This window comes from Amblyomma maculatum, chromosome 11 (assembly GCF_055883805.1).
Source record: "Amblyomma maculatum isolate TAMU_Amacu chromosome 11, ASM5588380v1, whole genome shotgun sequence".
Classification (NCBI taxonomy): domain Eukaryota; kingdom Metazoa; phylum Arthropoda; class Arachnida; order Ixodida; family Ixodidae; genus Amblyomma; species Amblyomma maculatum.
Genome location: NC_139354.1, coordinates 76253701 through 76267663, shown reverse-complemented (window position 1 = coordinate 76267663; position 13963 = coordinate 76253701). Strand labels below are relative to the sequence as shown.

At 43.9% G+C, this 13963-nt stretch overlaps 1 protein-coding gene across 1 annotated transcript in view; it reads left to right on the top strand.

Moving 5' to 3' along the window:
• LOC146174200 (venom metalloproteinase BumaMPs1-like) overlaps positions 1-13748 on the top strand; it is a 57319-nt gene extending 43571 nt beyond the window's left edge. Inside the window, exons 11-14 of the mRNA XM_084585349.1 lie at positions 6509-6676; positions 9399-9537; positions 9638-9745; positions 13656-13748. Coding sequence (XP_084441475.1) covers positions 6509-6676; positions 9399-9537; positions 9638-9745; positions 13656-13748 — 508 coding nt within the window. The remainder of the gene's footprint in view (positions 1-6508; positions 6677-9398; positions 9538-9637; positions 9746-13655) is intronic.
• The last annotated feature ends 215 nt before the right edge of the window (positions 13749-13963 follow it).

Genomic DNA, 13963 nt, shown 5'->3' with positions numbered 1-13963 from the left:
ATGTTACCCTTACCATTTGTCGTTTCATAGCCCTCTGGGTTGTCCTCAACTAAAGTAGAACTTTCTTGGTTAGCCTCCACGTTTCAGCCCCATAGGTGAGTACAGGTAAAGTGCAACTGTTGTATACTTTCCTCTTGAGGGATACCGGTAAGCTGCTAGTCATAATCTGCGAGTGCTTGCTAAATGCCTCCATCCCAATCTTATTCTTCTTGTTGCACAACCGACAGGAAATATTCGGATATCGTATTTCAAAATTTGCTGCACACTTCCGAATTTGCATTTGAGAAATGCAAGAGCCTTAGTATTGCTGCGGCACGCGGTAAATCGCGTGTGTATATAGCATTTGTTAACTAAGCTGGGGCTGATGCAGGGCAGTGGAAAGCTTTTATAACGAAAGCTACATGAGGTTACCACTCGAGCATTTCGCGGTGTCCGGGAAATGCTAGTTGTACGCATACGCCATTACCATGGTAACCGGAGAGGAGCAGCAGGCGATGCGTGAGATTCACCGTTCCCGTGGCCTCTCGCCCGCTCTACCGTGAGAGCCCCGCGTGATATCACGAAGATCATTAGTTGTTCGCATGCAACAATAAATACCATGGTAGCCAGAGAAACACCACAGGTGGGCCGCGCACTTCTTCGCCGCCTTGCCGCACGCCGTTCTATACCACTTGAACCACATGTCACATGCGCAGCCTTTCATATGAAAGGCGGAAGGGGAATGGGCAGCTGTAGGGGGTGGCTTCTCATGGCCCTACGGGGCTGGAACTAGCAAGTCACCGCCGCTTGCGGCGGTGGCTAGCCTGCCACCGGAGGTAGTACCCGTTGTAGTCCGTGATTGTACCATCCACCGCTTGTTGTTATTGTTACGACTGCAGAAACAAGGAAAAAAACTGCCCGGGTATGCTACTGGCTCTGTACCTCAGCCACCTCCACTGCCTCTTGCAGACACAAGGGAAAATAGAGAAGAGAAAGAAGAGAGAGATAAAGGCACGTGCTGTAACAGCCGTCGTGCACCACCGAAGCTGTGGCGGGTGTAATTATAGCCTACAACCGACAAAACTCCCGTAGCAGGCTAGCCTCCGCCGCAAGCGGCGGTAAACTAACAAAGCCAGCCCCATAAGTCCAAAAGCAGCCACCATCATCCCCCCCCCCCCCCCCCCCCACGCGCCACCGCTTCGGCGGTGGATGACGGCTATTGCGACACGCGTCGTTCTCTTTCTTCTTTTTCTAACCTTCTTTTCTGTGTTTTCCTTTGTCCGCTCAAGGCAGCGGAGGCGGCTCAGCTGCAGAGCCAGTACCAGGCCCGTGTGTTTTCTTTTCCTTTTTCCGGCAGTCGCAAAAGCAGCAGCTGTATCAAAACGTTTGACATGCATGCAGAGGAGAGTCCAGCTGATGCTAAACGGTGGTATAGACAAGAGAAGATTAACTCGTCCGAACCTGCTGTCGCATGGCACTTGGCGTCTCAACAAAGACCACAACACGCGCAGGCAGGTAAACGTACTTCTCGCTACGTATATACTGTGATAGCTGAGCTAAGAGACTTTCAATTTGTTTGTTGTCCTGACTGCCGGCAGCTGCATTTCATGGAGGCCAAATGAAAGGCGTCCGTGTGCTCGAATTATTGCGCAGCCCTCCAATCCTGCTCACTTTTTCTCTTTTCGCTTCTACTCCAACTTTCCCTCTTTCCCTTGCGGCGTGGTTGGTTGTCCACAAAGTCCACATAAGGGAATCGGAGGAAGAGCACGCAATTGATAAATTAAATCCCGGTAAATCCCCTGGACCTGACGGGTTAAACGCAAATTTTTATAAAGTACTTCAACACAAAATAGCCCCTGTCCTAACTGTAATCTTTAACGAAGCCTTGAATGAAAAGGCTCTTCCTTCGTCATATGGGTCGTCTCACACTGTGTTCATTCCGAAAATAATTGAAATAATTTAAGACTTTATACTGCATACCGGCCAATAGCACTCCCAAATGTGGAGTACAAAATTTACATGAAGGTTCTAGGGCGAAGTTTCCAGACCGTGTTTAGAAACATAGTAGGGTCTCGTCTGACATGTGGAATTGAAGGGCACTTCATTTTCAACAATATCCATAAAGTTCGCAGTGTACTAGAATACTGCGATGACAGTAATGGTCGGGTGGCCTTTCTCCAGATTGACTTAGCAAATACATTTCAATGTGTCGCTCACGAACTGTTGTGTGCCATTTTAGACCATGTGAATGTCGGTTTTGTTGTCCGTGAGGGGGTGGCTTTGACGTACTGGAGCTGCACGACACTATTGTTTGTTAACAAATGTTTAGGGGCCCCCATCAGTGTACAGCGTTCCGTACGCCAGGGCGGTCCCCTCAGCCCTCTTATTTTGCGTCTATATAGAAACCCTTTGTTTGAGAATTCTCAAGGCTAATAGCAATCAGGCATTCAATGTACAAGCAGCTGAAGTAAAGCTGTTAGCATATGCAGACGACATCACTGTTTTTACTGATGATAAGGGGGGCATATGCCAAGCTATGAAGTGTGTGCGCGAATTCAGTCCCTTCACCGGTATTGGAGGTCACTGGTCGAAATGCCTCGGACTTTGGCATGGAAGGTGGCCATCTACGCCTTAACGGTTTGCCAGTGTGCCTTGGACGACGACACCAGATAGGTACTTGAGATTTCCGCTTATGGCTTACCGTGACAGTGAACTCTATTAGAGAGGGCAGGATAAAGAGATAAGTGACAAAACTGAAAAGTGGAGAGGGACCAGCCTATCTATTTTTGCAAGGGCCACAGTTTGCAACTCGTTCTTTATCAGTAAGCTCTGGTATGTTATGGAGGTGTTGCATTGTTCACGGGTAAATATTCAGAAGCCGCACAGAAATTTCGCCGTATTTGTCTGGGGGTCTGAATAGGAGCGCTGATGCCAGACTAACTTGTTCAGACGAGTAAAATATGGTGGACTAGGATCGGGGTACCTGTTTTTGCGACAGCTGATCATTTGATTTTTTGTTTTTTAGAGACACGACTGACAGTTTTTTACGCACCGCACCATATGCGAGGTCAGACTAAGGCGGCTGCTACGGGAGTACGCTGTTTCAATTGAAGATTTTTCCGCAGTAATTAAGGGCTTTAATAGAAAAGTATTAGAAAGTTTTCGGTTCCTTTCAGCGCGGTTTTCAAGTGATTATTTGTCAACAGTAAAACGAAAGAAATCTTACCATGCGTTGTGTGGCATTATGTGGCATTGTGTGGCAAGACCCAGGAGCAGATGTTCTAAAAAGGGTGAAAAGAATGCAGATCACGCCAAGAGCAAAACCTTTTTTTTAATTGCACGCCGGAACCTTGCCATTAAAAACATTTTTAGAGGAAAAGGGATTATATATACCATGGGGATCATGCTGTTTAATATGCAGGAAGCCAGAAACAATAGAATATGTTTTTTACACTGTTGGGAACCGGGTTATATTTTTGGGATGTATTGCAAAGAACGTTAATGAAATATTTTCCGCTAGACCCCCATGGCATTCGGTACTTATGCATAGAAAGCGAGGTGGGGGTACCGTTTCATTTAATTATGCTCATTGGCCTCCATTTTATACGGCGCTCAAGAATGGCTGGTTCCCATTGCAATAAAGGTGCACAGCCTACCTTAATTTATTTTCGGGAAAGCGTGGGCAGGTTTTTGGCAATCCAGAAAGCTGCAGCAGAACCTCCCGAGTGGCTCTCAAGGCTAGAGCTTTTGTTATGTATGCGTGAATTTTAGTGAATTTTAGAATTTTAGGCGACGACACTGACGCTATTGTTTTAGATTGCACTTCTGTTCCGGAGGGGCTACCGACCTGAAACGGAGACTCTTATCGCTCGGGAACGCCCTGTAACAATTTGGTGGAGGTACTGGGTGAAACACTATGCCAGGCCTATAACCTGGAGCTCCGAATTGACCGCCAGCTTGATTCTCTAACTACGCCACTCGTTTCCATTGATCCTTTCGTGCCCCAACCATTCGTTTGACCCTAACCTTCCGAGAAACGACACAACGGCGTAAGGCATGTTTTTCCAACATAGCCTTGTGTTCATAGCGTACAAAGGCTTTCGCTTCAAAAGCGATGCGAGTTTCCAAGTTCGCGTGCCCCATTAGGAAGAAGTATATTTTTTGCGAGGATCCATGTGAGTTTCTTTTACAAAATCATTCATTGAATCAAGAATCAGACCTGTAATCAGCATTCGCTACTTATGCGCAGCCATCCGCTTCTCCGATTGCATTCGACATTTATTATAAGTATCTACAGTGCGCCTCTGAAACACAGGTTTGTAAGTTAAACGCACCTCAACACATTCACTAGGTGCGTCTCTAAAAAGCTTATTGAAACTACACTTCGTAAGTAGCCGTGTGGCAAGTTTACTTTATTTAAGGGTCTGGAACTTTCATATTGCTACTGTTTCACTCGCGTAATAGTTATTTGTCACTTGTGCAACCCGAAACCAATCACCATTTCGTGGAAGATGGCCCCACAATTTCTGTGCAAATTTTAAACTTTACATGCAGCTGATTTGCTTAGGCGTTCTGCATCAGTGTAATAGATAGGGCTTCACTGTGTTTGGTAACACAGACAAAGTATTTGCAAATTCTTTTCATGTCGCCTCTTTTTGCATTACATCCAAAGCTGTGTCCGCACTAAAATTCTTTGGCAGCGTATCAGGGGCTCTGATGATTTGCTTTTATTGTTCTGGCCTTTGGTTTAGATCATGCGGTTGAGTAGTGCGGTCTGTGCCGACATACAAAGGTCGTCCGTACCTCACAAACATATTGGCGTTCGACTCCTTTCAGACCTAGTGGGCATTATTGGAGACAGCGGGCATCGACTGTTGAGCTTTAAGATCACACTTTTTAGCCTATGACTATTTCTTTATTTTCACATTGTTGCCACTTTTCTTGCAACAAAGAATATGCATAAACTCCAGGCCATCAATTGCTTTAAATATTTTATCCATCATTTTCCCTTTATATATGCGAAATTTTCTTTGGCGTTCGATCTCGGGTGTATCCTGCATGCCAGCCTATTCGGACCTGCTTACGCTGGGTGACTAGGCTATGTGTATTTTATGTGCGGCAGTTATTGTACTGTTTCATCTTTTTCTCGGGACTGCTCGCATCTAATTATTGAAGCGTTCTTCCGATTCTGCTTCTCAACTAAATTACTTATTGAAAATTTACTGACGGCTCCTCTTCGCTAGGATTATGCAGGAAATTTATGTTTCAATACTGTTTGCTTCTGTGAAGTTTTCTGAGTAGGGTGTTATATAAAGTTGATATCCAGTCTCTTTCCACCAGTATTGTACTCGTGGTTATGATGCGATCTCAGGATTCATGATATCTTAACGTCAGTGAGCGAAAATGCCCATTTCCTTTGCAGCATAAAGTGCTTCCTTAAATTATTCACCGACATTATGCGTGCAAAACATGGCTGCGAATAAAATAGTTGTTCGTATGTTCTCTTAAATACCGCGTGTTCGTTTTCTCTACATAGCATCCTTTTGTGTCTTGGAAGAAGGCAGCAGAGCAGGTAACAACACAAAGTATAAGAAGCACACACAAACACAAACACAAACACGAGGATAACGCTGCACGGACAACTATATTGTCAAGAAACCGCCCATCTTCTCCCTTCACTTCATGTCTGCAGCCAACGTCTTACTTGACTTTTACATCCTGCCGGTTTGCGCAGAAATTCCAATTCCTTCTGCAACAGAACCACTGAAGGCATACTGACACATTGGTCTCCCAAGTCATTCACAAGTGTATTCTGGGGGTTGTTTATCAGATTCCCTTGCATTGTGGAAAGAAATATATTGGACAGACAGGAAGCTGTCTCAATGACAGGATTTAGAGAGCACGCTTTGGCAATATCGGACAAGTCTGACACTAATCTTGCGGTGCACTGCAAAGACTGCGTTGGTTGTAGAGACCAAAAATGTCCGGCTGACTTTCACAATGTTAAGGTTATGTAAATGATGAAGGATAAGTTAGCAAGAGAACTTTATGAAGCATATGCAATCTGTGATTTAGGAGACCAATGTTTCAGTATGCCTTCAGTGGTTTTGTTGAAGAAGGAAGGACCTTGGCTTCCATCAGTTTATTACCTAGCTCTTTTAAAAACGTGTAGGAAACAATTCCCATTTTGCTGCATAAACGCTGCAGAGTTTGATAGGTGCTTAAAAAACTCGCAACTGATACTTAGAGGGCTAATTGCCTGGTCACATCTTTTTCCTGCGGCCAATCGCTCACCTTCGAATCGCGTACTTTCTTTTAGAGTAAAATATAAACCCTCCCAGTGGTTTCAAATCTCCACACGTAGAGGTGTATTGATGTTAGCAAAACGGTTTACATCTTGATAAGCAATAAACTTATTCTGAAATTTTTGTAACTACATTTATTCATTCTCACTATCACAAAAATGGAAATGCTTAAAGGTAAAGTACAGTTCATAACTTTATTATTGACTCTTTATTCATATTCGCAGGCTCGGGTGCGTGCACGATGGGTCAGAAGCCGTAGACAACATACCCGGACATAAAGGTTCCCAAAGATGTGACTGGAATAACGGTTTTATAATGAGCTACAAAATGCAAGATGGGAATATGTACAAGTTTTCAGAGTGCTGCAAAGAAGACATCAGAAATATGGTCAGGTAAGTGATGAAGATGTAAATGCAATACTTTTGTTGACGTGTTTCTAGGTTAAATGCGTTTAAGGTATTATTTGTCATCAATGAAGCGTTCATTTGCGTTTTTAAAGCGCAGCTCTTTGGCGTTCGTTCCTTGGTTTCGCGTCGTCGTCACCAGCCTAGTAACCAGCTCCGCCCCCCTTTCATCCCCCCAGTTCGAGCCGGTGCTTCGACAACCGGAGCCTCGCAGGAAGAGGGGGGGGGGGTTCACTCAGCGGCGAAAGATAGGGGCAGGAGCGCGCGCAGTAACCGGAGAATACGAGGAAAGAAAGTGAGGGGGGGGGGAGCGGGGCGCCGGATGCAGCGCTAGCAGCGACTGACTAATGTCGCTGCCGCCGCTAGCGAGTCAAGACAACGTGGGTACGTAGATCACCGTCGCCGCCATGCAGAAAAAGGAGGAGGGGGTCCGTCCTCTTTTTGCGTGGCGGCGAAGGGACTCTCCGGTTGCCGAAACGCCGGCTCGCTATCAGCGTGCATACCGTTCTCACTCGCTTCCATCGCTAGCGGCGTCAGCGGCATCAGTCAGTCGCTGCTATCTGTTCGTCGCGCAAGGTTCCAATGGGCCCACACGCTGCTTCCCGCAACCTTCCAATACTCTCAATTGCTCTCTTCATTTCTTCGACCACAAAGCTTCTTTCATGACAGCCAAGAACTGTTGGAGTGTTTCTTGAAGGAATACGTGTGAAAAATTTAAAAAGTCGTCTGTAATTGTACATAATTGTCTTGCTCGAAATCTTTGCCTCAATCTATCGAAAAGGTGAAACAGCTGATTAGCTGCACTCAAATTTCGCATTAGGAGGTAATGTAATCTTGGGCAATTTTGTTTTATCGAATTGGTGGTAGAGCGCCGGGTATGTATTGGTAACGTATTGTCTGTTTCGTGCTGTTTCTGGGAGTTCATACGGTAGCTGAACATAGTAGTTTTCGGTTATTTTTAATTGAAAGTGTAAAGGCATCGGTCTTAAAAAATTCAGACTATGACCTTGTCGGTATCGTCACAGTAGGGAAAATTTTCATTGACATGCTGCTGGCTGGTGAAGGTTGGCAAGCGACACTAATTAGCTGTCAGATTCTGTGCCATAAGATGTCATAATATACGGACAGGTTGGCTAGAGCTTGCAGCTCTGCAGGCATATTGAAATGAAGGGGTGAGATAGAATCAAACCTAACAGGACAGTGAATCTTGATTTAGAAATGTCGTCATTAGTCTACGCGAGCACGCTCGTTGGATTCAGTTTAAGCGACAACTTACATAGTTGTCGGGTAGTGTATCACATAATGTATTTATGACTACAGCCGGATAATGCGTGAAGTAAGAATGATCTACAAAACGTTGTTCAACTCACGTATAAAGAACAACTGTCAGACTTTGAAAATGGTGCAGTATTCAAATATACTATGCTTTAATAATGAAGAACATTTCTGTTATTTTTTTTTCTGGAAGGTATTCGATACGTCCAGGAAAGAAACTTCTTTATGCCGGTCAAACTAAATTCTCTTTAGCAGTTCGAAGCACATTCTTATAGCCGAAATATACTCTTTTTAAGCGTCGCTTCAAGTTTGGGGAAAACTTGCTTAATGTCTCCGAAACTACTGTCCTCACTGGCAGCTTCGCCAAGGACATACTTAAAATTTTTATTCTCATAAACGATGCAGTTAATTTTATCCCTATAATGCTCGTCTTTTCAATCAACACAATAACGTCACTGCGTGTTTAGGGAACACTGCCCTGCACATGTCCATAAAATAAATGATGACGTTCACCTTCTCGTTCCCAAAAACTCATCTCGCTTTTATCCCTGAGACTTTGGGGTCGATTAATTTTGAACATCAAAACACTCGACGCAAGCAGGAAATACACTGTTATTTTATTGATCATTCTCACTGCCAGACTACGCCTGATCTGTAGTGGGAAAGCGGAAAGATATTATTCTTCACTGCCTAATTAGTGTTGCAAAACTCCATTAGCGAATGCACTCGGGGTTGTGAACCATGCTTAAAGAGTCTTGGTACCCTCTTTTAGACCGCGACATTCAGAAAACCAAACATCTTTACGGCAATGTTTACCTACTGCGTGTGAAATTCTTTATTTTGTGGCAATCACAACCACTAGGATTGGATGCTTCCTCATCAGATGTCTCTCTGATAACATCCTACAATAACAATCAATTACTGTGCTGAACCCTTCTACCTAAAGGCAGCAGAACTATGAGTTGCTTTTGAATAAGAAAAAAAAATCGACTGCCATACATTTCGACAAAACTTTTAAATCCCTCAATATCGAAATTGGAAATCAGAGAGGACACCATTACTTCAAAGTCTGGTGCGCACGAAAAGAAAGACTTGAAAAAATGATACAAACATCGTGCTTTCCTCGAAAGCCTAAACGAAGGACACCGAACGATCACTGTCAAGCGGATATCTGTACCGAAATTAAAAGTGTTTACCCTATCCTCATAGAGCCACAAATTGCGGGATAAGTGACAATGCAAATAGCAAAACGGTCATAAGTGAACTAGAATTTGCGTGCGAAAGCCACTAATATACAAATTTAAGTTATTTCACGCGAGATGTTAATCCGTTTTGATGCGCAACGCATGAATTCAATGTGTGTCAAAACAAATGAATGCGGCGCCCTAGGCAAACAAGACTATTTATATTGCTGTCTTTATTGAACACGCTACAGCCATCATCAGTGGAGCTGCCTTCTTCAACGGAAGAAGAAAGCAACGATCACTAGTAACAGCCTACCCGGCCAGCATACCTCAGGAAACAACTATTGTAAGCGAGTTTATCGCATGCTCTCTGGAGTAACCTACAACAAGGTAAATTGTAACAATTTGAACAAATAGTTTCTTCAAAGAAAGGCGAAGCGTCAATGGTTCATTTGTTTCGGAAAGCTGAACTAAGCTTTTCTTTTTTCAGGAATATGGGGTTAAAGATTGCAAGGTTCGGTGTGATTCTGCAACAGATTATTACATAATCGCCGTCGTCGATGGCGTTGTTTGCGATAAGGAGAAAAAGGGTAGAAAGGTAAACCTCAAACTTTTCTCTCCTTTGAAATTAGATGCGCTTTATATTCAAACTGAGAAGGGAATCCTCGACTTCATTATTACCTACTGCCATAAAAGTATAGATATCTGAATTTGTTAATGCTGGTTTTACAAAATAGCGAGCGTAATTGACAAAACCTACGACCGCGTGAGAAAGCGATTCCTTTGGCCTGGCTTATCTTCCACCGTTGCCAAATACGTCGCATCCTGCCCACTGTGCCAACGTCGCAAACGGCTGACTTCTTCGCCCGCTGGCCTTCTAGAACCTCTTCCTTGTCCCACCACGCCATTCGACGTAGTCGGCATCGACTTATATGGTCCCCTACCTCTCTCCTATGGGGGTAACCATTGGATTATAACAGCTGTCGACCACCTCACACGTTACGCTGAGACAGCACCTGTACCGACTGGTTCCGCTGAAGAAGTAGCAAATTTCTTTTTGCGATCAATTGTATTACGACATGGCGCTCCTCGGGTGCTCCTAAGTGGCCGCGGTACAGCCTTCTTATCGAAAGTCGTTGCCGAAGTTCTTCACGCCTCATCCACCCTTCATAAGTCATCCTCAAGCTACCATCCCCAGACTAACGGTCTGACTGAGCGATTTCATCGCACCTTGTCGGACATGATATCAATGTACATCACACCAGATCATCGAAATTGGGACACTATTCTGCCATTCGTCACATTCGCCTATAATACAGCAGTACAGTGAACTACCGGTTACTCTCAATTTTTCCTTGTTTATGGCCGTCCTCCCACTACAATTTTCGACGCTTCCTTCTTCTCTACGCCCGACTACTCCACATCAGTACCTACCCAGTTCTTATCTCGTGTGGCCAGATGCCGTCATCTTGCCCGCCTCAACACGGCAGCGTGCCAGGAAGTCCGCAAGACTCGCTATGATTCTACACATCGAGTGGTCTCTTTTCGTCCTGGTGACGAAGTACTGCTTTACACACCATTGCGCACCTCTGGCCTTAGTGACAAATTCCACCACCGCTACGTAGGTCCCTATGAGATCCTAAGCCAAACCTCCCCAGTGAACTACAAAGTGACGCCTGTTGATCCCCCAGCTGATCGACGCCACCGTGGAACTGAAATTGTTCATGTGTCTCGCCTGAAACCGTTTGTGCGCCGCGATGCATCACTTAGTTAGGAGCGGCCAGGCTGGCCGCTTCCGACCCCCCGGGCAGATTGTGTGAGGCTTCCGTGGATGTTCTTTAATTTGTACATGCCATGATCTTCCTCTTTCATTTGTACATACCATCATCATCGTCCCGCGGCGCCGGCTCCGGCACGCGCCTGGGTTTTGTCATCGGATTAAAACGCTAGACAAGGCATCGCTGGCCTTGCCGTCACGACCTTGCCGTCTCAACCTAGCCTTCTTTCACAATATAATTAGACTACACACTTTTTAGCTATAAAAGACTAGAAGAAAGTAGTGAAAGAAGTACCGCATATGAAGGTTTTCATACACATAAATATTGTTTATTCTTCTCGTTGTGAACCCCGCCGATAGTAATTTTCCCGCTGATGCTTTCATGTATATAAGCTCTGAATCACGACAGTGTATCGGCTCTATACGATAAAATGATGCTTTTGCCATTACAGCTGTATTTAGCTTATTCAGAAATAATTGATCAGATATATTTGTATCGGAAGGCAGCAACTTTCATGGATACTATTCCCTTTGCCCCCTAAAGAAAAATTCATATATTACAGCCAGTGTTACGCACCAATAAATAACATGAAAATGTAATCCATTATAAAGTAGGCTCTGTATTCAGATCTCTGTAGTGCGTTAGACATCCGCGAAAAATAATGTGTCAGGCTTTTGAATCTGAAAATGGCTATTCTAATGGTATTTACGTGAGTACATTTTCTACTAACAAATTGGACACAAGGAAGTAGTACTTGTTTTATGGCCACTAGCCATTCAGTCAAGGATAATATTCTATTTGAAGTCAAGAGTTTTACGGATGCTCGTCTGGTCGGGATGGGACATGACGAAAAATAAACGACACCGACTAAAAGAAGAAAGATGGAATGACGTTTGGGAGCCGAAACGTCATTCCATCATTCTTCTTTTGGTCGGTGTCGTTTATTTTTCGTCAATAATATCCTATATGCTAGAAGGAAAGTATCTATTGCCTGTATTTTTCGCTGTGTTACCAGACAACTTTGCGTTTTCAGGAGTTGATATTGCGAGCAGGTGGACACTGTGGCTTTCTTCGCTGAAAGCGTAAATCCGCACTGGTTGCTAAAGCTGGCTATGTCTAAAATCCTTTAAAGCCGAGAAACTGTAAGCTTTATGTCTATTGCTAAAGCATGGTCCTGCTTTGGTCATGAGTTTAAGGTTTATATTGCGACATTTGTAAATTAGAAAAGTTTGAATTGAAAAATGAAGTAACGTTGTGGTGAGCCTCGCATTAATTAGAAAATATAATCATCTGAAATAATTTAGAGAAAGGCACCGGCAAATCGAGAACCGCAAACAGATATCTAATTTCAGACAACCTTCCTTATACACACGCCACATCTATCTTTGGTGAATCGAACAAATACAAAGGTTGCATTCTTTATAAAATTACATCCTCATGTTGCAAAGAGAAAAATACCTTGATCCAATTTTCTCCCTACTCCGCATTCGTTTTTTTTTAAATATAAATAAGTACAGTGTAAACAGTACTTACTTGCTGCATTACATATGCTAAAAAATATAATCACTCTATTTTGTGTCAATTCAAGGCTTTCGCAATATTTGTAGTACAGGTCGAAACAAACAAATGATCGAAGCACTGGAAATGCTTGCTATCATAATAGGTGTTTTACGAAATAGGGAGATTATTATTAAAGCTTTCCTTTTTTATTACGCGACTTCAGCATAACTGTAATAGATGCCTTTGCGCGCAGCTGAAAAGGCGTCTACAATGACATGGAGCAGACCGTTTAAATAACTGTCTATACAGTTAAAACTCGATTTAACGAAGTTGTGGGGAACCGCGAAATATTTCGCGAAATCTTAAACTATGTTAATTGAACCATTTCTCGGTTACCTAATACGATACAGTTGATTATTATATGGTGGAGCGGCATGACTGAAGAACCGCAGCATCCTATTTGGGAAGCTTAAAAGCGCTGAAAATGATATCCTGGTGAGAAAGATCGTTAGAGCGCCACTATCTTTAAATGCAATATGAACTTGTTCACTATGCTATGTTGCTACAATGAACATGCGGCTGGCGCAACCACCGACACTGAGAGCGCGTATGAAAGAAAGCAACAAAAATTCTACCTTGCCAAAAAGTGTCCCGCCAGGTGACTAAATGTTTTTCCCAACAAAGACTTCACTGATATTTGCTTTTGTTGCGGCTTGTAGACATCTTGGCAGATTTTTGTGCGTTCTTCCTTCATGTGTTCCGGCAAACTGTCGAAGCAGAATAAGGACAACCGTAATTTGTCCCAGTGTTGGCATACGGCACTGCGGCCGACACCGGTCGACAGCCCGACTTTTTACCGCTCGCAAAATCTCGTGAATTCAAATCAATATAACTCGCGTTTCTCACCGCGAAGTTTGGTAAAAGCGAGACGTAGTTGCTGCACGATGTTACCGTTGGATCGCAGTATGTACACTGTTGACCGTTTTTTACAAAATAGACCAAACATAAACTTTTTCGTTGTGGCTGTATTAAGAAGGAAAAGAAAATGCGTGGGCCTGCTACTGGCTCTGCAGCTGAGCCACCTCCGCTGCATCGTGCAGACATAAGAGAACATAAAGAAGAAAGAAAAAGAAAGAGAGAAAGACGCGCGTTGCAACAACAGCCGTCGTCCACCACAGAAGCGGGGGCGGGTGCAATGACGGCCTACAACCGATAAAAATTCTGTGACAGGCAAGCCTCCACCACAAGCGGCGGCGACCCACCTGTCCCAGCCCCATCACGAGCGACGTCTTCATTTTCGGCATATTGTTTGGCAAATTGTGACGAATGGCGAAATTAGTTTCGTTCTTTCGAGTTACTCAAAGCATTAGGTCATATCGGCCGTCTGAGTAGGAATCGGGATATCTTGATAGTTCAGCAATCAGAACTTGATGTCTGGTTCAAATTATACGTTTCTAGACGCCCATTTGCATTGACAGACAATATCAGTTTTGAGTAATTTCTGAAACGTAGACGTTATTTCTTTGCAATTGTATTAT